Here is a 24,447-nt window from a genome sequence, read left to right as displayed (position 1 = left end):
GTGTAGAATTTTCAATTACGGCATTATTTATCTGCAGTTATTCTTCTGCTATTTATTCTGTTACCAATAATATTTACATGTTCATAGAAATTATAATTATTATGTCTCATCTTTTAAGTAAATGCAATCTATTATCTTCCAAAATATAAGTATTTATAAATATCTGTATGCTAACAAGTTCTGATGGAATGGCTTGTCCTGCACTTTGTAAAAACCCAGAGTGCATTGTGTTAATGTTGGAAAAAGACCTTGGTTCCTTTTAAAACATAGCAATGTGAAAGCAAAGAAGACTCGGACCACAAAATAGGTGAAGTGAACTGGCAAACGAGTTGAGTCCTCATTCGAAGTCAAGGGCAGTGTAAGGACTGACACTGGGAGACGAGAAGCAAGTACAGGGAGTGTACATTTAATGGATAATATACAAGGAAGAAACAAGGACAGCATCTGGACAGGGGAAAACATAATGTCATCAATGATGACACGGGAGCAAACTGAGGAGCAGACAGATATAGAGGGGCAATCAACAAAGTAAAGGAGTCCAGGTGAGTCCAATGAGCGCTGATGCGTGTAATGATGGTGACAGGTGTGCGCAATGAAGGACAGCCTGGCACCCTCGAGCGCCAGAGAGGGGAAGCGGGAGCAGGCGTGACAGGCAGTGTGAATACAAAGGGAACTGAGTTCTTTAGCTTTTTTTTTACCCCAGAGTTCAATAAAGAGGACTGAGATCGGTTATTTTAAAGAGGACTATTTGTGAAAACACCCTTAGACTTAATAACTAGAACTACTCCGAATAGAGTGAGTATAAAATTATAATAACCGGAACTACTTCGATCAGAGTGAGCATAGAACTATAATAACTAGAACTTCTCCGACCAGAGTGAGTATAGACTATTAATAACTAGAATTACTTCATCAAGAGTGAGTATAGACTTAATAACTAGAAGTACTCTGACAATTTGATTTTGACAATGCTATTTGCCCACTACATGGGATTAACAGCTGCAGGTGATTGCACTGTATCTCATGGCATTTACAGTGAGACAGATATGCCCAGCAGTGCGATGGATCAGACTTTGTTTACGTAAGACAACACATCGATTCTGTATGTGTTTTTCTGTTGCTCATCAATGTTTAAAAACTATAACTACTCTGACCGGAGTGAGTATAGAACTATAATAACTTCAACTACTCCAACCAGAGTGAGTAGTACCTCAGTACTAAAACACTGTGTAATATTACTGAGCTAGAACTGCTTCGACCAGAGTGTGTACTTCTCAAAACTAGCACACTGCAAGTGTGCACTAATCAGAACTAGCACAACTCAGAACTAGCACACTGTGAGTCTTCACTACTCAGAACTACCACACACACCGTGAGTCTGCATTACTCATAACTAGCACAATGTGACGGTGCACTATTGACAGCCAAGCACAAAGTGTATAGCCTAGCACATATTGATTGTCTACCTACGATGTGGAGGACTACACATAGCCTACTAGCACACATTGGTTTTGCACCATGAAGAGTTTTGCATGTAGTATTCAAGGACACAATATAGCCTGTTTTACATGTCCGGATGAGCCAGTGCATGTTCTGTGGTTAATAGGGTTTTAGTGCCTCTGACAGCAAACAGACTCACATATTCAATCAATGACAAAACGGGCCTGCTACCATTTAGTGTTTCAAAGCAGACCAGCTTTAAATGGGGAGCACCATCACACTATCCACTGTTCAATATGGAGCCATGTCCAGAAAGTCCTGGACTAATAGGCACTTTCAATGGAGAATCTCACCAGCCTGAAGTGTATAACCCACAGTGCTGTTACAATGGGAGGCTGGTTGACTCTGATTCTGTTTATCTGGGTTTCAGTCACTCGTCTGGAGGAGCGTGAGTCAGACATGAAGAAGGAGTACAACGCTTTGCACCAGCGACACACAGAGGTAGGAACAGCCGTGTGTGTGTGCGTGCATGAGTGTTTAGTATCTGACTCCATACAAGCTGCTAGGTTTGTATCATGATGTTGTTTGCTTGGTGCAATAGAACCAAGTCAGTGGAATTACGTCCATGTTCCTCACTCATCCTCTCTCTTCCTGTCAGATGATTCAAACATACGTGGAGCATATTGAGAGGTCCAAGATGCAACAGGCGGGGAACCACAGCCATTCAGAAGGTCCAGGCAGTGGACGAACGTGAGTGGCCGACTTTTTTTTACATTTTCATCATAAAATGTTATTATCCCCAAGTGAGGAAATCCGTTGAGCGGCATACAGATAAAATAATATAGTTAGTTGTGACCTTTCTGGAAAGTGTGGGTAGGTGTGTGTGTGCAGGGGGAAGAGTATAGAAATGGATCCTGGCATAGCTTAGTAGTGGCACCTATGCTGAGGTAATGGTCTGTGCTTTGTTGTGCTTGGAATAAGTATGCTAGGGTTTAGTGTTCTCTGTTTAGTGTGTTGTGTTGTGTGTAATGCCTTCTGTTGTGCTGCTGTGTATTAGCCTGTGTTAGCTTGTCTTGTGCCCAGTGATGTAGTGGTTAAAAAACAGGTGGGTAAAAGCTGATTGCTGTTTGTGGTGAGTAAAGTAACGCTCCCTATACTTTCAATGCCTTTTTTCCACAAAAGGTGGGTAAACGCTTGTGCAAAATAAAATATGTCAGTAAACAACATTTACGTGTGTTTACCCTCCACTACACCACTTGTGACCTGTTGTACCATGGTTTGGCTTCACTCTAATCACTATATGTCTGTCTCGTTGTCTCACTCTGTGCTCGTGCTGCTGTGTTGCACAGTCAACGCCACATGTGGAGGAAAAGGTAAATCACTACCCCCAAAAACCTCTTTGCCTCTTCCCCTCCATCCCTGTCCCCTCAATCCACAATCTCATTCCGTGTTTGTCAGTCTTGGTCCTGAGTATAGGACCCGGGTTCAAATACTTGGAAAATAATTTTAAATAAGTCTTTTTGGGACTTTTCTATTGGTTTATTAAGCCAGGCAAGCTGAACCAGGCTCAGATACAGTATTTATTTCAGTAGTGCTGAGCGATTAGTGATTTTTGAGGTCGTTTCAGTTCGATTATTTATTTTTTACATTAAACGCATTATGAAATAATGACATTAAAATGATTAGAGCTTTTTCAAAATAATGAACATTCAATTGCCAAAACATTGGAAATATTCCATTGTCTCTGTCAGGTCCACATAGAAAAATAGAGAATTGCTATTAAATATAAAAATAATTCAGTTGTGTGTATTACTTAGTTTTATTTGACGACTTCATAAGTTTTAATTCCTTAAAGTCAGCATCTCAACTCTGCACAGGCAATAGCAGCCAGCCAGACAACCATCTAACGTTATCTCTTTAGTCATCCTATTTAGCTAGGCTAGCCTGCCTAAGTATGCTACAGAGCTGTTTGACGAAATCTTTTTACTAGTTCTTTAAAGTAGCTACGGCATACTTTCACGAACTCTATCCCTCTCTCTCGTCATTGTGTTGTCTACTATCTTCTCTCTCATGCTGTGGCGTATGCGGTCTGTGTGTATCTAACCTAGCATAGCAGGCGTAAAAATGTATCCAAACCAGAAAAGAACAGGCGCAATGGATTATGGCCATTGTAGTTAATTACCACGTTTCTGAGCTGAACTTGAATATTTGCCTAATGAAAACTACAACTGCCTTCAGCTCAGCATCCCATATAGCTCTGGACTTAATTTCTCCTGTGCATGATTTGATTTCTCTCTAGAGAAACGGCGCGTTGGGCTAACAAAAAAAAACAAAAAAAACAAAGTGGAATTCAAGTAATTGAAGCAGGTCAATTAGTTGTTTATAATAATAACAACAACAAAAAACTAAACTTTGGTTAATCACTCAGCACAATTTTTCAGGTATTTAAAAACCCAGGTCTGCTGGGTATACAGGCTTTTGCTCCAGCCCAGCACTAACACACCTGATTTAACTAATGGGGGGCTTGTTGATTAGTTGAATCAGGCCTGCAGACCCTGTGGTTCCCAGGACTAGGACGGACTAGAAGTTCCCCTGCCCCCAGTATGTCCCAATATGGAATGGGCCCAGAGTTTGTGTCTTTGTCCTTTACCTTCTCCTATATCACCCACTGTTTATGGTCTGTCTGTTTTTCTGTCGCACAGCTGAGTCGAGTGGAGACGAATGGATTCGGTTCAGTTAGTTCATGCAGTCGTCCCGATGAGCCCTTCCGAGCTAGCTAGTTTATGCTTGTGGCTAGAAACTCCAGCGAGGATTTGAAACTTGTCTGCCGAAGTCAGGACTTGGTAGAGTATTCAGAATAATTACGTTTTTATCTGAGTATTTTCTGTGAAATTCACTACAATAAATGTGCTTTCGCTGTCACCCAGGCTTGATATTGGCTACACTAGCTAGCTACTTCCCACTTCTTACTGCGGGACAGCAGTGCTTGGCAAGCGGAAGCAAAGGACACTGTGCCCCATGTTCAAGTCATTTATATTTAGTAGGTTTTCTTATCTGTTTTAACAAACCTTTTTTTATTTTTGTACTTATGTATTGCATATTGTTTGTTTTTTTGTGGTGTGGTTTTCATATAAGCCCTTAGGCTTCCAACCACACCTGCACACCGTTTTTTTGTTTTTATCTCTATTGTTGTCTATCACATTTTTTATTAAAAATTTTTATTTCACCTTTATTTAACCAGGTAGGCTAGTTGAGAACAAGTTTTCATTTACAACTGCGACCTGGCCAAGATAAAGCAAAGCAGTTCGACACATACAACAATGCAGACTTACACATGGAATAAACAAACATACAGTAGGAAAAAAAGTCTATATACAATGTGTGCAAATGAGGTAAGATAAGGGAGGTAAGGCAATAAATAGGCCATAGTGGCGAGGTAATTACGATATAGCAATTAAACACTGGAGTGATAGTTGTGCAGAAGATGAATTTGCAAGTAGAGATACTGGGTGCGAAAGAGCAAAATAAATAAATAAATACAGTATGGGGATGAGGTAGTTGGATGGGCTATTTACAGATGGGCTATGTACAGGTGCAATGATCTGTGAGCTGCTCTGACAGCTGGTGCTTGAAGTTAGTGAGGGAGATATGAGTCTCCAGCTTCAGTGATTTTTGCAGTTCGTTCCAGTCATTGGCAGCAGAGAACTGGAAGGAAAGGCGGCCAAAGGAGGAATTGGCTTTGGGGGTGACCAGTGAAATATACCTGCTGGAGCGGGTGGGTGCTGCTATGGGGACCAGTAAACTGAGATAAGGCGTGGCTTTACCTAGCAAAGACTTGTAGATGACCTGGAACCAGTGGGTTTGGCGACAAGTATGAAGCAAGGGCCAGCCAACGAGAGTGTACAGGTCGCAGTGGTGGGTAGTATATGGGGCTTTGGTGACAAAACGGATGGCACTGTGATAGACTGCATCCAATTTGTTGAGTAGGTTATTTTGTAAATGACATCGCCAAAGTCGAGGATCGGTAGGATAGTCAGTTTTACGAGGGTATGTTTGGCAGCATGAGTGAAGGATGCTTTGTTGCCAAATAGGAAGCCGATTCTAGATTTAATTTTGGATTGGAGATGCTTAATGTGGGTCTGGAAGGAGAGTTTACAGTCTAACCAGACACCTAGGTATTTGTAGTTGTCCACATATTCTAAGTCAGAATCGTCCAGAGTAGGGATGCTGGACCTGTGGGCAGCGATTGGTTGAAGAGCATGCATTTAGTTTTACTTGCATTTAAGAGCAGTTGGAGGCCACGGAAGGAGAGTTGTATGGCCATGAAGCTCGTCTGGAGGTTAGTTAGCACAGTGTCCAAAGAAGGGCCAGAAGTATACAGAATGGTGTCGTCTGCGTAGAGGTGGATCAGAGAATCACCAGCAGCAAGAGCGACATCATTGATGTATACAGAGTTTTCTTTGGTGCAATTTTTAAAAACCTGTTAATGAACGTTGTTGCTGGCAAACTCTCCCCATTGAGCAGTAGACTGTATCATGGTGACATCCATATGGTTACTACCAATTTTACACATTTTTTTTTTTTTGTGTAGGCTGTTATCCTACTCAAAATAAAATAAATTGGGATGGAAGAAATTGACCATGTAATACAGCTGCGCGGTGGGAAGCAACTCCAGTCGGCAAGCCTCGATACAACACAGTTGCCCTGGTCATTCGCACCAGCTTGACTGAACCCAACCAATCCGCTCGTCACCACTTTACTCTCAGCTGCGCGGCATACAGTACGTCATCAATTTTGGCAACAGGCATGTCCTTATAGCCTCTCCCGTTTCTCCATAATATGGATATATCGTGTCATATTATGTCGGTCTGGTTTAGTGTCAGTCTGTCCAGTAGCTGGCTTTGTGTGTTTTACTTATTCCGGGGATTTTCAGTTTTTTGTTATACAACCCCAAAGTTAGCTTTCACCTCTCCAGATACCTAATGTACAGTACATTATCTACTGCTCTCCCCCTCTCTCTGCCCCTCCCTCTCTCTCTGTCCCCTTTCTCCCCCTCTCTCTGCCCCTCTCCTCTCTTTTCCCCCTCACCTCTCTCTCTCTGCCCCACCCTCTATCTCCCCGTCTCTCTTTCCTTCTCTCTTTCCCCTCACCTCTCTCTCTTTCATTCTCATTTCCTTTTTCTTCTCTCAAACCTTTACTCTTCCCCCCTATGTTTTGTGCTCCCCCCTCTTCCCCTCCTGTCCTCCTCTTTCCTCCCGCCCCCTCTCTTTTCCCCCAGCAGCAAAGTGGAGCGTCCCACGTCGTTGAGCCTGTACCCCAGTGGAGAGGGCATGGGGATGGTACGTGCGGGTCTGGGGGGGGGGGGGGGTTGATAATGCCTGGGTCTGGGACCGACTTCTGGCAGGTCAACGAGCTCAGCCAATCCCGCTACACCTCTTGCTACCAGGTGTGATAGCGGCTCCATCCCAAATGGCACCCTATTCTTTTTATACAGCACTACTTTTGACCAGAGCACTATGGGCCCTGGTTAAAAGTAGTGCACTATAAAGGGGAATAGGATGTCATTTGGGATGCACCCAGACACTCCCCCTGGACCTCACGTCTGCAGAACACGTCATGCCACACCCACCACTACCACCGTCATTCAGAATCATCCAGACACATCCCTCACGCCTGCTTGTGTCCCTTGTCTTCCAAGGGCTTTTCTTTGTGGTGTTTGTCGCTAGTTTTTTATGGCGGTGAGTGTAATGAAGACATGACAGTCTATGAACAGATATGATGAATACATTAATATTAGGACAAAAATATGACATTAAATTGGTGTAATTTCTTTTCACTTAAGTACTTTTTTCTACAATAACAGAACATAACTTAGATTCTATCGTCCCGTTTGCACCTGTCTTTACATCCCGTTTCACATGTAAGTGTGATGCTTTGTTACTATGTGTACGCGCAAGATTGTAAGTATAAGCAAGCTTGTGAAGATTCCAACGAGCCTTGCAAGAGAAAAACCCTGGCTTCCCTATTCGCCACCCTTCAGCCTAAATGTGCATTGCACACTCTCCGTCATTAATTTAAAAGCATTGGCTTGGTGCAAACATTGTCTGGAGGGAGTTTCCACCATTGTTAAATCCATGAAGGGAAGTATGCACGTGTACACTTTGGGAGAAGGGTGGAGAATTGGGATGCAGCCCATCTTTAACAATGCAACCCCTTAACCTTTTTAACCACTGACCTCTGATGCCCCAGGAGGATGGTTCTGAGTCGGACTCGGTGGCGGCCACGCCCAGTAGCACAGGAAGTAAGTCCAACACGCCCACTTCCTCCGTCCCTTCCGCCACCGTCACGCCCCTCAACGAGGGCTACCTCCCACCCGGCGAGTTCGACCCAATGCATGCTGTAAGCCGCGGCATGAAGAGTGCTAAACACCTCAGCAAAAACATGGAGGTGCAGGTCTCCCAGGAAACCAGGAATGTCAGCATCGGTGAGTGTAACGTGCTGTTACACACACATCCATGCACACACACACACGTTAACATGAGTGGATCATTGTGTGATCAGGGCATGTATTCATAAAGTCCCTCAGAGAAGGAGTACTGATCTAGGAACAAGTCCCCCCCGTCCAAGTAATCTTATTCATTATGATCTAAAAGGCAAAACTGATTCTAGATCATCACTCCTAATCTGAGATGCTTTGTGAATACGGTGTGGAGTGTGTATGATATTGTATCTGTACTCAGGTATGGGTAGCAGTGACGAGTGGTCAGAATTCCAAGAGATCATCGATTCCACACCAGAGCTGGATATGTGTGTGGACCCCCGTCTCTATGGTGGAGGAAACAGGTAACACACACACACACACACACACACACACACACACACACACACACACACACACACACACACACACACACACACAGCAATGATTAAATATCAGTGTGTGTGTGTCAGTCCTTCCCAGGGCATTGTGAATGAGGCGTTCGGTATCAACACTGACTCTCTCTACCATGAGATCAAGGATGCAAAGTCTGACATCATCGGGGATGTTGACGCCGGGGCTGAGCTTTTAGGTAAGCCAATCAGAGGAGCTTTGGGTGGGGTATATGCAAATTAGCTATTGGAAGGCAGCCTAGGCCAGTCTCTGGTTGTGTTCCAGGTTGTCTACATTGCAAACGTTGCATTGCATTAACCAATGGTTGTGTGTCATGTCATCGACTGCACAGTCGGGTGTCAGATTGCTATTTCAAATAATGTGGTTAGCTGATATGTTAAACACCTATTGAGCATTGTGAGTTCTGGCATGCGTCTGAAATGTAGTCACCCTGGAACCCGACCTCTGTCTGCACTAAGCAAACAGTCATTGGGAATGTAAGCTGCGGTGCTTAGTGCACCAGCTGTGTCATCGTTGCCATAGCACTGGCTAGCTCTGAACTTTGACCCTGCACACAGCGGAATGTTCATCACCACCACCTCACATTCCCGGCAGCTCCCCCATCCTCCACTGCACCGCAAAGCACCCTCGGATATCACTTGCGCCATGGCTGCAGTCCCCATTTATTTGATATATTTGAGTGGTTGATTTTACAGGGCAAGCTAAATTATCCTTGATTTAGTCTTGGTTTACTTTCTTTTACCAGGTTTAGTTGACAGAGCTTTATGAGTGGTTTATTTATTTGCGATCATATTAGTTTATTGACCCATGACCCTTCTCTGTGCTTCCTCTCTCCCTTCCTGTGTATGCTGGATACACCTCTAGGGGAGTTCTCAGGTGTGTATCTGAACCCTCTCTTTCTCACACACACACACACACACACACACACACACACACACACACACACACACACACACACACACACACACATCTGCCTCCCACCTGCCTCCCACCTTCCAAGACATAAATTACCACTGTGTGCCTGTAGGCTTTACCCAATGACATGATGCTGGCATTACATGCTACAACAGTTGTTTTAAATGTTGATCTAGTCCAGATATTGTCCAGATAATGCTCTCTGTGATCAGTTGGTCATAACGTTACAAAGCTGAACTGAACCATGTGGTCAATGAAGGTGAATCTCTCTAGTCTAAACTGACAGTGTTCTCTGGTCTTGGACAAATCCAAGCTCTCTTTTTACTCTCTCAAGCTTTTGTATATAACAAGTGCTTATCAGCATTCTCTCTCTTTTTTTGTCTCACCCATCCCTCCTCTCTCTCTCTCTTTCTCTCTGGTTTGTGCCCCCCTCCCTCTTTCTCCTTCTCTCTCCCCGTTTCTCTTCCTCTCTCCCAGTCCGTGATGATTTTTTCGGTAAGGCTTCCTCTAGCCTTATTCAGCATCTCTGGCTGTTGCTCATCCTCCCATGTTGTTGTGTCTGTCTGTGAGGTCTTTTCTGCGTTCCATGTTGTGATGCCATTTCCTACCTCTTCCTCTGCTGTGATGTCACTTCCACCCGTTTCCTGTTGGCTGTTATTTGAGTCTGGCAAGACTTTTCTTTTTGTATTTGTTTTTCACCTTTTATTTAGATTTTTAATCCATTGCTTCGTCCTCATGTTTGACACTGAGAAAGCTCTAACGGTTTTGACACGAGGTTATTGATTGTAGGGTTGCCAGGTAGGTTGTGCCTACCAGAGAAAATATTGATTTCTCCTTTTTGGTTGAGAGGGAATGAGGCCCGTCCTGTCCGTCAAGTCTACAAAGGACTCATGTAAAAGTCAGTGTGGACATACACTTTTCATAAACCCTTAAAACATTGGAAATAACTTCAAAACAATGGTGTTCTTTTGTGTTGGTTGAATTACCAAAATAAATGATTACACACATAATAAATATAACAAACAATGAGCTCTGGTTCCTCAAGAAAAGTCCTGTACCTCAGGCCTAAAGGAGTTCAGTGAACCCAAGTGATCTCAGTCACGCAATTGTCCTTTCATAAAGTGATGCATAAACCCGGTCTCATTTATACAATCAGATTGCAAGAAACAGTTTTACCACACAACTATAAAGTGTCACATCTCTGTAGTCTTCACTACAACTGAACCAGGGCCGGTCCTGGACGTTCTGCTGCCCAAGGCAATACAAAAATCAGAGGAACAGAACATAATAGCAGCCCAATTAATAGGCCTATGCTGCAAATTAAACACAATGTTTAACACATCTGGTTAGTAGGCTATATAATGAGTTCAATGTCAATAGCATAGCCTAATATTTTCAATCTGATTACATTGATAAAATCACCAATGCCCTGGACATTCTGCTGCCCTTGGTGAGACAAAAATAATTACATCTTAGTCATGAATCTAAGCATGGCACTTTCAAAAGTTACCTTTCCACCCAGACAGAGGCTCTACTGACACAGAAAACTGTAAGCTTCAACTGCTGGCTACTACTCCGTTGTATAACCCAACAACAGAAGTGCTTCCTTAAAAGCTGCCTGAGTTTAAACAAACATCTTCTCTTTTCAGAAAGAGAAAAGCTCAATTAATAGGGACAGAATAGCAAAGTCATTTTTTTTATCTCCTCGAATATTATAGGCTGCAGTTTAGCTTCAGATTGTCATAGACGGGAATTAATATATCCCCATATGCATCGGAGTCACGTCTTTCGCGGGCATTTTAGAGCTTGTTTCTACCATAAGGCGTCACGGAGTTAAGCATTGATATAGAACTCTTGATATAATCTGGATACGTTTTATGTATTTATTTCAAAATATAAAGCAAACAATAGATGTCATTTTTGCCCTCTTCTTTAACAAATGGTATGTGATACCATCACTCAATTCGAGCCCTTGTTTTAGTCAAACACACCAAGCCCTTCTCGGACATGGAGGTATTGTATCAGTCAGTGCATGCGACAGTGTTGGAGTATTTGCATATACCGTCATCAATGGATAGGATAATTGTGTCTGTCAAACAGGTAGGCTTACCACTTATTTTTTGGACGATGAAGAAATAAGCTCCAATTATATTTAACCCATGCATTGGAGAGTTACAATGTTGCTATCACTATGCAACCTACTACCTATAGTAGGAAAATAAGTTACTTATTAATAATATCCCACCTGTTATCACTAACACACATGGCACAACCCCATAATTGTTACAATTACAATACAAATAACACTGATAACATATTTAACACATATTTAAATATTCCTGTAGAACTGTAAAACAGTAATATAATTTGAGCTTTGGAAACAACTGCTGTCAAAAATGCATTGTGGGCCTTGTTTCGCTGGAGCAGTGCAAAATAAGATTTATGTCAATGACCCACCCTTAACGAATTTCGTTTATTTACATACCGAATTTGATTGTCTAACATCAGTTTAAACATTTTATTTTGTCTCCACCTAGAGTGGCCTCTTTCCTCTGCTGTGGTGCTGCATTGCAGTCAGCGATGTCTTCTCTCGAAGCTGTCCATGGTCCTGAAATCAAATCATCTGAGTTTGCTTGGACACCAGTCTGATCTCCAGCTCCTTCCACCTTTGGGAACTATCTAGGTGGTCATGCAACTTCTCATGCGAGCTAAGGAGGTGGCACAGATTCTTCCAGTCCCTGGTTCCATCCCTGACCAACGCAGATTTGCACTCGTGTGAAAAAAGTTTGCAGCAAAAACCTTGGTCTCTTCACTCTCTCCCCGTGGGCCACCGAAAAGTTTCGTTGCCCCTCATCTCTTGGGAAATTCCCCTCCTTATCCTGATGTGGCCCAGGCTGCACTAACATATCCCGCTTCCTGAAAGTTTTTGTCTCTTAGACATGGTAGCAAATGGTTTCAAATCTCTATAGATTACTTTTAGCTCAAATTATATCCACTAGTAGTAGGTAGCTAACGTTAACAGGCTAGGTTAGGCTACTGCCTTAATCGTCTTCGTCACACACAAACATAAAAAAAAATACAATCATTTAATTGCCAGATACATTTTTATTAATGTTTCACAATTGGAAAATCGCATATAAACACACACATCACCATAGCTACCAATGATAGTGGGAGTGAACTTCGGGAGAAGCGGGAATGGATTGCAGCAACGCTATGAGCTGGTGGCTGGGGTGCCGTGGGCGGTGTAGTAGCCGATCAGGGGTGCTGGAGGGCGGCAGCCAATTGTTAAAATGCCGCCAGAGGCGGCGGCCTAATCTTGCCTAATGGGAGGGCCGGCCCTGAACTGAACACATAAATCATCACGGTATACATCACACTAAAACAAATTAAATACCGTATGCAAAAAGTTGTAGTCAATCGGTCAGTCAGACAATCCAATCCGCCAACTGATCTCCAGCGGGGAAAGGCCACGAAGAAACAGCGGAGACCAACGTAGATCGGTAGTCCAACAATAGACCTAAGTAGAGCCAATACTGGTTGATCCTGCCACACGGTTACAGTACACACTTTGTACTACAAACAAAACAAACTGGGTCTCAACGAGCTTCCAAGCTGAGGGTAGAACACTTCCTCTCTCGCGCAACTGTCATAACCTACTTTTGCGCAGATAATGCTGGCTATATAATAGGGAATTAAAGGGGAATCACGGATACGGTTCAGACAAATTCACGGCGTCACAAAGCGGATGAAAAAACCTTCAGTTGAATGACTTAATTTCAGAGATCCATTCCCCTTTTATTTGAGCATGTCACAGCAAACACATCATTATTGTATCTGTATTTGTTTTGGGAAATCTTTTGGTCTTTTCTTGGTTTCATTTCAGCTTGCAGGAGTTGATTTAAACACCATGATGCTCCCCAAAACCTCCAAACGTTCATACATTACTGAAGTAGAATTAACCCATGAATAGCCCCAGAATTCACATTCAAAGACGATTAATCTGTTTATGAAAAAAAGTTAACTAAATGTATAGTTAATTAACAGTTGGAGAGTTCATGAAGTGTTTATAGAGCTATAGAATGAGTGTAGCCTGGTCCTAGGTCTGTTTGTGCTCTCAGACACATCTGGGACCAGGCTAGAAAGAGTGTTGTTAGTGCTAATCAATGCTAACACTAATGTCACAGGGATGGGCAAGGAGGTGGAGAATCTGCTGACAGAGAACAAACATCTTCTGGAGACCAAGTAAGTGTTGTAAACTTACACTTGTTTGTTGTGCTGCTGCACATTAAAGATGGTTTGGTGCAAGATAGATTTACTAGGGGGGCTGTTCTTTTGCAAGGGTTGAGTAAAAGTGATTTGTTTTTATGAATAGAGAGAGCACACACGTGTGTGTGTGTGTGTGTGTGTGTGTGTGTGTGTGTGTGTGTGTGTGTGTGTGTGTGTGTGTGTGTGTGTGTGTGTGTGTGGAGTGATAGTAAGACACGGAGAGAAAGTGTTTTTTTTTATTGTGTTTTTATTTAGTTTTGTCAGTTTTATTTTGAGGCCAGGTAACAGGTACAAAAAAACAATCAAAGAAATGAATCCAAGATAACCCCAACCCATTACCCCCCATCAGTCCCCATCCCCGTGTCCTCCCTCCCTCACCCGGAAACCATGCCCCCCCGACCTCCCCCACAACAGGTTTTCCTTTTCCAGTTGAAATGCCTTTCGGTTGGCACCTGAAGACTTTTGTTTAAGGATTATTGAGTAAAGCAGTACAATTATTGATTCCCATTTCTCCCCATGCAGAAATGCTCTGAACATTGTGAAGAACGACCTGATAGCCAAAGTGGACGAGCTCTCTGGGGAGCATGAGGTGTTGAGAGAGGAACTGGAGGCCCTTAGGAGCGTCAAGAACAAAATAGACACAAAGGTTAAAGAACTGGAAGAAGAGCTGAAGAGGTGAGGGGTTGTGGGAGGGTGTGCGTGCGGGCGGGCATAGTGTGTGTGACTTGTGACTCTTTGCCTCCTCAGGTTGAGAGCAGAGGCTCTGACTCTGGGAGCATCTCAGGACTCCAAGGATGAAGGAGGAGAAGATGTGAGTCAAACAAACAAAAAAATTAACATTTTACATTTACATTTAGTCATCTAGCAGACACTCTTATCCAGAGCGACTTACAGTTAGTGCGTTAGTAACTAGATACAACAACCACATATCACATTAATAGAGTCATAAGCTAGGTTTCCATCTAATTGACAACAGATTTTCATGCAAATATTCTAAAATGTATTTCCATCGGAGATTTGTTTCCATCAAATTGACTTGTTGCTGATAAAAGGCTGCGCTTGGTGATTTAGTGCACATAAAAAAACTTTTGCTGTTAAATTTCTATGTACCGAATAAAAATACAATATAAATGGGTTTCCATCGCATTTTCAACTCTACTGATGGTTTTGTCACAAAACATGTTTTGTTATATAGCGAATGTGCCCACTCTGGTCTTGGCATATGCGTTCTAGCCAATACCTCACAGATACAGTTCGGGAATAGCCTATTACATGATGAGATTATTATGGACAAAAGAGTGAGATTATTTTTACTTGTCAAACAGCAGCCAAGCATCGATCATCATGTCACCAGAATAAGACAGAATAAGATATTTATTGGAAAGGAGCATTAAGCTCATCACTGTGGACTTTCACCACTCTGAAGTTCTTAACTTATTTCATTTGTATCCTAATAAACTGCATGCTTTCCCAAGTCGTGGTGGGAGGGACCACACAACACATCACCGCTTGACTCCAAGTTTACTTTGATATGATGGTTAATATACTGAACAAATATAAACGCAACATGCAACAATTTCAAAGATTTTACTGAGTTACAGTTCATATAAGGATATCAGTCAATTGAAATAAATGTATTAGGCCCTAATCTATGGATTTCACATGACTGGGAATACAGATATGCAAATGTTGGTCACAGATACCTTAAAAAAAAGTAGGGTGTGGATCAAATAACCAGTCAGAATCTGGTGTGACCACCATTTGCCTCATGCAGCGTGGCACATCTTCTTCACATAGAGTTGATCAGGCTGTTGATTGTGGCTTGTGGAATGTTCTTCCACTCCTCTTCAATGGCTTTGTGAAGTGACTGGATATTGACGGGAACTGGAACACGCTGTCCCAAACATGCTAAATGCGTGACACGTCTGGTGAGTATGCAGGCCATGGAAGAACTGGGACATTTTCAGCTTCCAGAAATTGTGTACAGATCCTTGCGACATGCATTCTCATGCTGAAACATGAGGTGATGTCGGCGGATGAATGGCATGACAATGGGACTCAGGATCTCGGAACGGTATCTCTGCATTAAAATTGCCATCGATAAAATGCAATTGTGTTCATTGTCCATAGCTTATGCCTGCCCATACCATAACCCCACTGCCACCATGGGGCACTCTGTTCACAACATTGACATCAGCAAACAACTTTGGAGGCAGTTTATGATAGAGAAATGAACATTCAATCCTCTGGCAACAGCTCTAGTGGACATTCCTGCAGTCAGCATGCCAATTGCACGCTCCCTCAAAACTTGAGACATCTGTGGCATTGTGTTGTGTGACATAACTGCACATTTTAGATTGGCCTTTTATTGTCCCCAGTCCTCAGTACAAGGTGCACCTGTGTAATGATCATGCTGTTTAATCAGCTTCTTGATATGCCACACCTGTCAGTTGGATGGATTCTTTTGGCAAAGGAGAAATGCTCACTAACATATAACCACATTTTTGCATAGAACTTGAGAGAAATAAGCTTTACATGTTGCGTTTACATTTTTGTTCACTATATATCAATATTTGAGCTTAAAGGCGCCTTTTATTGCATAATTAATTTTACAGACAGAAAAAGTGCAAGAAAGGCAAGTACAAAAGTGTTTTTTTAGTCTTTTTCAAATATCGAAATACTGTAGTTGGTAGATTTATTGTATATGGGTTAATCCTGGGAGAATGCCACCTGCCAAGTACTATTGAGATTCTTGTGCCAGCTTTCTCCGTAGAGCTGACCTTGCTAGTTTGACAGAAATGTCTTTGCAGGAGCCCTCAATCCTAATTGAGCTCATATGCAATTCACAACCGCATTTCACATACCTACTCAACTAAAATTGGCTAGGGCAGGGGTTCCCAAACTTTTTTGGCCCACGACCCCATTTTGATATAAAAAAAAAATGTGCAACCGCACCATGTAAACAAAGTGATGTAATTAACAGTCAGTTTACTTTTTTAATTGGGGTTATGACAGTCTATTACAAATCAGTCTGATTTATACTTTTGACAGTATTTCAATCTGAAGGAAGTATGGTTTGAAGTGACTGAAATGCATCAGAAAGGTATTGAGAAGTTCAGAAGATCATCAGGCTACAATTTTGTATGATCTTGATTGTTCTTTTTCCCCCCAGTCTGATTTAGTGCCTGGTCTTATCCACTATGTTCTGATGGGTCCTATGTGGCTTCTGAGCATTGTAGAGGGAAACAGAAGACACATACAGTGCATTCGGGAAGTATTCAGACACCTTCACTTTTTCCACATTTTGTTACATTTAGGGGTGTGGCGGTCATGACAATTTGTCAGCCAGTGATTGTCAGGCAAATAACTGCCGGTCTCACGTTAATTGACTGTTAATTAACATAAACACATTTAGCATCTCCTTTTTCCACGCATGGCATACAAGTCACTGATGCAGACCTTTGGAACATGTAATATACACCATCACAATAAATCCATTATTTATTTTAGACGGGTCTAAAGAAACATGATGTTAAGAAAATGTTGTCTGTTTCAGAAGAACAGAGTAGCATACTCTGCATTTTCCTTATGTTAGGCCCTGATCTGGCTATGCCATATGGCTGTGGGCTACACTAGTTAATTTTTAACAGACAAGATTTGCTTAGAATTCCATAGCATTATTTATATTATTTTATAGTATGAAGAATACAATTGAACATAGCTGAATAAAATAGACAGAATATTTTCTCCAAGCGGTTTGAGGGAGTGCGCACTCCCGATTCTGTGTTGAGCGGTTTACAAAGAAAAAGGTACTCCTATATGCTTAATTTAGAGTTATTTATGTAACTTTAGTTGTGATAGAAATGTTGGGCTATAGGTTTTGATTTTTAATACATCCTAAGGCTGCATGATGCAACTCTGATGATTTGAAAATAGTCGCTGGAAAGTCCTGAGCTCTGCTTAGTTTTTTGTGCAGGCTGTACACACTTCATCAGTCACTCATTCACAATTTCACAAACACTTGATAATGCCCCGGAACTACCCGGCTGCATCCCCTTTGTCTGGCCATAATCCCCTTTAAAGAATCCATGCCTTTTGTGGCTGTTATGCCCTTGGGCTGAAAATTATAATTCCCTTCTCCACCCTGCATGCCGAAGCACCTCTCACTCACATGGCTCTGTCACGTGATCATGTCTTTCTCACAGGCTACAAGTGAGAACAGACACATCGGGGACGCAACTGCGCACGTCCTTATCCAATTCCGAGGCGCGAATTGAAGATATTGGGAGAACTGTCCACATTTACTTTTCGTCAGCCAACAATTTGAGTAGGCATAATGATTAGCAAAAGCACTAGCCTATGTCAATTGACTTATTCTGTGTGAGAAATAAATATTCCAAACGTAGTCCGGGACAGTTGTGGGAAGCAATAGATCCCAAATGAATACAACCACAGATGAGAACATTTAGCTTAAAATTGTTGATGAACTATTAGGCTATTTCTTCACATTATAAGCGCAGCAATGTGCACACGGAAGTAGGCTATAAGCGCGAATGTTCCATTAGCAGGAAAACACCATTCTCAAAAGTGACCACAAATGCGATTATGCATGTAATGCTTTTATTATAAAGGTGCATTTTTATGGTGAAAATTATCCTCCGCAAACTTGAAACTCACGTGCTGCGTATGTATGCCAGTTAGGCTCCACACCCATTGTAAAGCATATTAATCTGCTTCATTTTAAGAAGTTATTTGGTTTGTGATACAAACCTTATCAAAACAGATAGGCCTATGGGCTAGGCTACATGAGGTGTGCGAATATGATTTGAAAAAGTCGCCCAAAAAAAGCATGTGCTGTTTGCTTTCAGCTGGGCATCATTCAAAAGTGATAATATATCATTCACAAATGAGGTAATATTGTCACCCATCACACTATTCTTGATTTAATCTTGTCTTTATATATACTAAATAATATATGTGCGAAATTTGTTTTGATTTAGAATTAACCATTATCATGCACCTGTCTCGAAACAGGGGCAGGGGGGGAAAAATGCATGTAATCTATGCACATAAATAGCGAATGGAGGATGCTTTTTGCGTGGTTCATTTTCATGCCAGCCAGGTAGACTATATTCCTGTTTTAAAGTGAAGCAATGTGCGTAATATTAGGAAGGTTGAGAAATAAATATAGCAGGCCTAGCCTATAGAAAGCTGTTAGGATCCGCCTCTTTTTAATAGAAACCATCACTCTGTTTTCTCTCATTGCATAGCCTATAGAAATGTTGTGAGCTCATGGGCTCTCATGAAGTGTTTGATTCGATTTTCGAACACATTTTCATTGATGTCAGCGAAATTAGAAAGACAATGAAGTGCAGAGTACCAGGCAGTTAGCAAATTTGGTAGTCTACCAATGACCATCAGCAGCATCAGAGCTTGGAGAAGCCTAATTACCGTGACTATACTGTCACATGGAATTTGACTGCCATCATAACTCGTGACTGCCAGTGTGGCGGTAATACGGTCACCGTAACAGCCCTACTTGTTTCAGCCTTATTCTAAAATGGATTCAACAGTTTTTTTCCCTCATCAATCTACACACAATAAATACCCCATAATGACAAAGTAAAAACAGGTTTTTAGAATATTTTGCAAATGCATAAAAATACAATAAAAATTATATCACATTTACATAAGTATTCAGATCCTTTACTCAGTACTTTGTTGAAGCATCTTTGGCAGCAATTAAAGCCTTCTTAGGTAAAATTGCTATAAGCTTAGCAGACCTGTATTTGGGGAGTTTCTCCCATTCTCTGCAGAACTTCTCAAGCTCTGTCAGGTTGGATGGGGAGCGTCACTGCACAGCTATTTTTAGGTCTCCAGAAATGTTCAATCAAGTTCAAGTCCGGGCTCTGGCTGGGCCACTCAAGGACATTTAGAGACTTGTCCTGAAGCCACTCCTGTGTTGTCTTGGCTGTGTGTTTAGGGTCGTTGTCCTGTTGGAAGGTGAGTCTGAGGTCCTTTTTATTTTTTATCAGGGGCAGAATGAAAGATTTTTACCTTGTCAGCTCAAGGATTCAATCTAGCAACCTTTCGGTTACTGGCCCAATGCTCAAACCACTAGGCTACTTGCCTGAGCGCTCTGGAGCAGGTTTTCATCAAGGATCTCTCTGTACTTTTCTCTGTTCATCTTTCCCTCGATCCTGACTAATCTCCCAGTCCCTGCCATTGAAAAATATCCCTACAGCATGATGCTGCCAACAACAATGCTTCACCGTAGGGAGGGTATTGGCCAGGGGATAAGCGGTGCATGGTTTCCTCTAGATGTGACTCTTGGCATTCAGGACAAAGAGTTCAATCTTGGTTTCATCAGACCAGAGAATCTTGTTTGTCATGATCTGAGAGTCCTTTAGGTACATTTTGGCAAACTCCAAGCTGGCTGTCATATGCCTTTTACTGAGGATTGGCTTCTGTCTGGCCACTTTACCATAAAGGCCTGATTGGCGGAGTACTGCAGTGATATTTGTCCTTCTGGAAGGTTCTCTCATCACCACAGAGGAACTCTGGAGCTCTGTCAGAGTGACCACCGGGTTCTTGGTCACCTCCCTGACCAAGGCCTTTCTTCTGCGATTGCTCAGTTTTGGCCAGGTGGCGAGCTCTAGGAAGAGTCTTGGTGGTTCCAAACTTCTTCCATTTATGAATGATGTAGGCCACTGTTTTCTTGGGGACCTTCAATACTGCAGAAATGTTTTGGTACCCTTCCCCAGATCTGTGCCTCAACACAATCCTGTCTTGGAGCTCTATGGACAATTCCTTCAACCTCATGGCTTAGTTTTTGCTCTGACATGCACTGTCAACTGTGGGATCTTATATAGACTGGTGTGTGCCATTCCAAATCATGTCCAATCAATTGAATGTACCACAGGTGGACTCCAATCGAGTTGAAGAAACATGTCAAGGATTATCAATGGAAAGAGGATGCACCTAAGCTCAATTTAGTTTCATATCAAAGGATCTGAATACTTATGTTAGTAAGTTATTTCTGTTTTTTATTTGTAATACATTTGCAAAAAAAATGTAAAATCCTGTTTTCACTTTGTCATTATGGGGTATTGTGTGTTGGTTGATGAAGGAAAAAAATAACTTAATCAAATTTAGAATAAGGCTATACATAACAGCATTTGGGAAAAGGTAAGGGGTCTGAATACTTTCTGAATGCACTGTGTGTTCCTTAGAGTCTTTTCTTTAAGTGATGGGGTCAAAATATTTTTTTGTTTAAGTCGTTCAAAAGACATCAGGTGACCCTATTTTGGGAAACGCTGATCTAGAGGCATGTTGAGCTAACTATGCCTCTCGTTTTGGCAGTGAATAGTTTGCTTTTAGCCTTCTGAAAATGTTGTGAAAAATAAAATATCTGATAGCCAGCAAACAACAGTTTGGGGTCGGCAGGCACGACAGTATGAATGCAACTTGTGCCCTCTCTCTTCCCCCTTCTCTCTTCTTCCCTTCTCATCCTTCCCTTTCTCTTCCTCTCTTCTCTCCTCCTCCCCTCTCTCCCCTGCCCTCTCTCCTCCCTTCTCGCCTCCTCCTTTTCTTTCTCAGTACTCGTCTCCGATGGTGGATGGGGATGTGACCATGACGCAGCGTCGGCGTTTCACACGGGTGGAGATGGCCAGGGTCCTGATGGAGAGGAACCAGTACAAGGAGAGACTAATGGAACTACAGGAGGCCGTCCGGTGGACAGAGATGATCAGGTGGGGAAGAGGGGGGAGGAGTGAAGGTGGAGGGGGGAGGAGTGAGGGGTGAGGAGAGAGAAAGCAGTACAAGGAGAGAGCTGTTCGGTGGACAGAGATGATCAGGTGATGAGAGGAGTGGGGGGAGGGAGGGGTGAAGGGGAGAGGAACCAGTACAAGGAGAGGCTGATGGAGATGCTGTAGGCCGTCTGGTGGACAGAGATGATCAGGAGAGGCAGGCCTTATCTCCTATGTTTAGCATGGCAATGACCATAGAAGTTGGCAAGACAAACAGATCTGCGACCAGGCTAGGTATATGCTGCTCCCATGCTTTATTCCTGCAGAAACATGCCTCTCTCTATTTAAGGACTTTTGGAAGATTAGTCCAAATGAGGACTAAAAGAGATCCAAATAAGTTAAAATCAAATTAAAATCAAAATCTCTGTCTCCTCAGGGCATCCAGGGAGAGTCCTCAGATGCAGGAGAAGAAGAAATCCACCATCTGGCAGTTGTGAGTTGTTATAAGTGCCATGTAGCATAAAGGTGTCATCATGCTTCAGTTCTGCTAGCACCTAGTTTGGCTGGAACCGAATGAGTGTGCTCGCTTACTCCCTTAAAAGATGTTCGCTTGAAAAACGAGAAAAAAGCAGCAATAGTACTGTTTGTCAATTTTGAGATGACTCAAAATAGTCAGAATTAATCTAAGATAAATCAAGAAATGCGGCATTTATTTTGACGTTTTTGCAGAGGAGATCTTAGAAAAACCCTTACCCGAAGTCCAAAACAAACAAAAACGTCACAATGTTGTCAAAATATATGCACAAACTCTTCGGCTGGGAAGCATGCGGACACCTTAAGGCTGTGTACTGTATGCTTTGTAGTGTACAGTTAATAAAATTGTTACTAAACTTTCTGACTGTACATCTCTCTCTCTCTCCCTCTCTCTTCTCTCCTTCCAGTTTCGCCCGTCTGTTCAGTTCCTCGGCCAGTCCTCCGCCAGTCAAGCGTCCGTACTACAGCGTCAACATCCACTACAAGTCCCCGTCCCCTGCAGGCTTCCCCCAGAGACGCAACCACACCATGTGTCAGATCTCCACCTCAAACCGAACCCTGGAGTTTTTCCCAGAAGAGTGAGAGAAAAACACACACCAACCTTTTTATTTACATTCTTCCCTCACTCTGTCTCCGTCCATACCTTCATCCCTCTATCTCTCTGATCGTCCTCCATCTCTGTCCCTCCCTCCCTCCCTCCTTCCCATCCCTCTCCCTTCGTCCATCCTTCTCCCTCCGTCCATCCCTCTTATCTCTCCGTCCCTCTATCCCTTCCTCTCTCCATCCCTCCCTCGTCCACCCTCTAAACATTGTAGAGTTAGTTGTTTATGCATGTATAGGGGAGAGGTTGGGGTTGCACTGTCGTAAGTGTAATCCTACAGTATGTGTAATGTCATTTTTTCCCTCATATTTGTGAGTGAAATGATAATAAGCAGGAAAACTAACATATTTTGAATCAGTTAGTAGTGTTCTTGCATGTGCCTTCATGTTAAAGTGCAAAAGGATGTAAGTATGGTTGCTAGTTCATATTACTGCTTTGTGCATTGTTAATGATTAGTGTTAAGTGCAGATCACATATTGTGATTGCTTCTTATTTTGCGCTCTACTCCTGTTCTTTTGTTTTCCATTCATTTTCTCATGGCTGTTGAGCTGGTTGTAGCTTAACTGCTTAAAAACACACAATGCCGCTGTAGCTTCTCTTTCTTTGCAGCAGCCTGGCTGCGCTTGCTAACGCTTCGCTTCTCTCTCTGCCTCTCTCTTTCTACGCCTTTCTTTCAATCCACCCTCTGTTCTAGACTGGCCAGTAATGGTGTTGCGTCTCTCCTTAGCGACTCTGCGCTGTCAGCTCGTCGCGAGCAGCGCCGGGAACAGTACCGGCAGGTCCGAGAGCACATGCGCCGCGATGACGGCATTATGCAGGCCTGCGGCTGGAGCGTACCACCACGCTTCAAACAGGTACCGTCTCTCATCCACCTGTCCGTCTGTCCGGGCGCTTGCCCACCAATCTGAGTGTTTAGCAAGCATTCAGCATCCAAGTAAAATGCCATCCATGCCATCCCAGCTCTGCAGATCTGTAGAAACTATGAGAATAGAAAGGTTCAGAACTTTTGTGAAACATCACAGCACAGTTCAAAAATATATGGCAAATACAATAAAATATATTGTGTCCGTAAAAAGTATAATACTGTAGGTTCTGAAATTTTGTGAAACAGCACAGTTAAAAATATATGGTGAATAGAAATCAAACTGGATGGTCTTCAGAGATAGATGGGAGGGGTTGAGGGTAGCTGAAGGATGGGATGAAAAACAAATAAATAACTATTGGTAAAATACATTTTGTCCGTAAAATGTATATAGAATGTATACAGTGCATTCGAAAAGTATTCAGACCCCTTCACTTTTTCCACATTTTATGTTACAGCCTTATTCTAAAATGGATAAAATTATTTTTTCCCCTCAATCTACAGTTGAAGACGGAGGTTTACATTACACCTTAGCCGAATAAATTTAAACTCAGTTTTTCACAATTCCTGACATTTAATTCTAGTAAAAAAATCCCTGTCTTAGGTCAGTTAGGATCACCACTTTATTTTAAGAATGTGAAATGTCAGAATAATAGTAGAGTGATTTATTTCAGCTTTTATTTCTTTCATCACATTCCCAGTGGGTCAGAAGTTTACATACACTCAATTAGTATTTGGTAGCATTGCCTTTAAATTGTTTAACTTGGGTCAAATGTTTTGGGTAGCCTTCCACAAGCTTCCCACAATAACTTCAGTTAATTTTGGCCCATTCCTCCTGACAGAGCTGGAGTCAGGTTTGTAGGCCTCCTTGCTCGCACATGCTTTTTCAGTTCTGCCCACAAATGTTCTATACGGTTGAGGTTAGCGCTTTGTGATGGCCACTCCAATACCTTGACTTTGTTGTCCTTAAGTCATTTTGCCACAACTTTGGAAGTATGCTTGGGGTCATTGTTCATTTGGAAGACCCATTTGCGACCAAGCTTTAACTTCCTGACTGATGTCTTGAGATGTTGCTTCAATATATCCACATAATTTTCCATCCTCATGTAACCATCTATTTTCTGAAGTGCACCAGTCCCTCCTGCAGCCAAGCACCCCCACAACATGATGCTGCCACCCCCGCGCT

The 24,447-nt window shown here is 42.4% G+C and overlaps 1 protein-coding gene across 14 annotated transcripts in view; it reads left to right on the top strand.

The window, feature by feature from the left end:
* Positions 1 to 24,447, top strand: part of LOC106583929 (C-Jun-amino-terminal kinase-interacting protein 3) — a 101,966-nt gene that overhangs the window by 39,158 nt on the left and 38,361 nt on the right. For 4 of the 14 annotated variants that reach the window (XM_082967868.1, XM_014168610.3, XM_014168604.3 and 1 more), the window contains 16 exons: positions 1,871 to 1,941; positions 2,099 to 2,190; positions 2,790 to 2,813; positions 6,719 to 6,779; positions 7,690 to 7,924; positions 8,181 to 8,283; positions 8,392 to 8,510; positions 9,197 to 9,208; positions 9,725 to 9,742; positions 13,435 to 13,492; positions 14,039 to 14,191; positions 14,264 to 14,327; positions 21,116 to 21,267; positions 21,701 to 21,757; positions 22,206 to 22,376; positions 23,094 to 23,253. In XM_082967868.1, coding sequence (XP_082823994.1) covers positions 1,900 to 1,941; positions 2,099 to 2,190; positions 2,790 to 2,813; positions 6,719 to 6,779; positions 7,690 to 7,924; positions 8,181 to 8,283; positions 8,392 to 8,510; positions 9,197 to 9,208; positions 9,725 to 9,742; positions 13,435 to 13,492; positions 14,039 to 14,191; positions 14,264 to 14,327; positions 21,116 to 21,267; positions 21,701 to 21,757; positions 22,206 to 22,376; positions 23,094 to 23,253 — 1,521 coding nt within the window. In that variant the 5' untranslated portion in view covers positions 1,871 to 1,899. The remainder of the gene's footprint in view (positions 1 to 1,870; positions 1,942 to 2,098; positions 2,191 to 2,789; positions 2,814 to 6,718; positions 6,780 to 7,689; positions 7,925 to 8,180; positions 8,284 to 8,391; positions 8,511 to 9,196; positions 9,209 to 9,724; positions 9,743 to 13,434; positions 13,493 to 14,038; positions 14,192 to 14,263; positions 14,328 to 21,115; positions 21,268 to 21,700; positions 21,758 to 22,205; positions 22,377 to 23,093; positions 23,254 to 24,447) is intronic. The other 10 variants (XM_082967870.1, XM_082967867.1, XM_014168608.3 and 7 more) reach the window with 9 other exon arrangements.

This window comes from Salmo salar, chromosome 23 (assembly GCF_965601325.2).
Source record: "Salmo salar chromosome 23, fSalSal1, whole genome shotgun sequence".
Taxonomy (NCBI): Eukaryota; Metazoa; Chordata; class Actinopteri; order Salmoniformes; family Salmonidae; genus Salmo; species Salmo salar.
The sequence above is the reverse complement of the archived record's forward strand: the minus strand, read 5'-3'. Positions and strand labels throughout refer to the sequence as shown.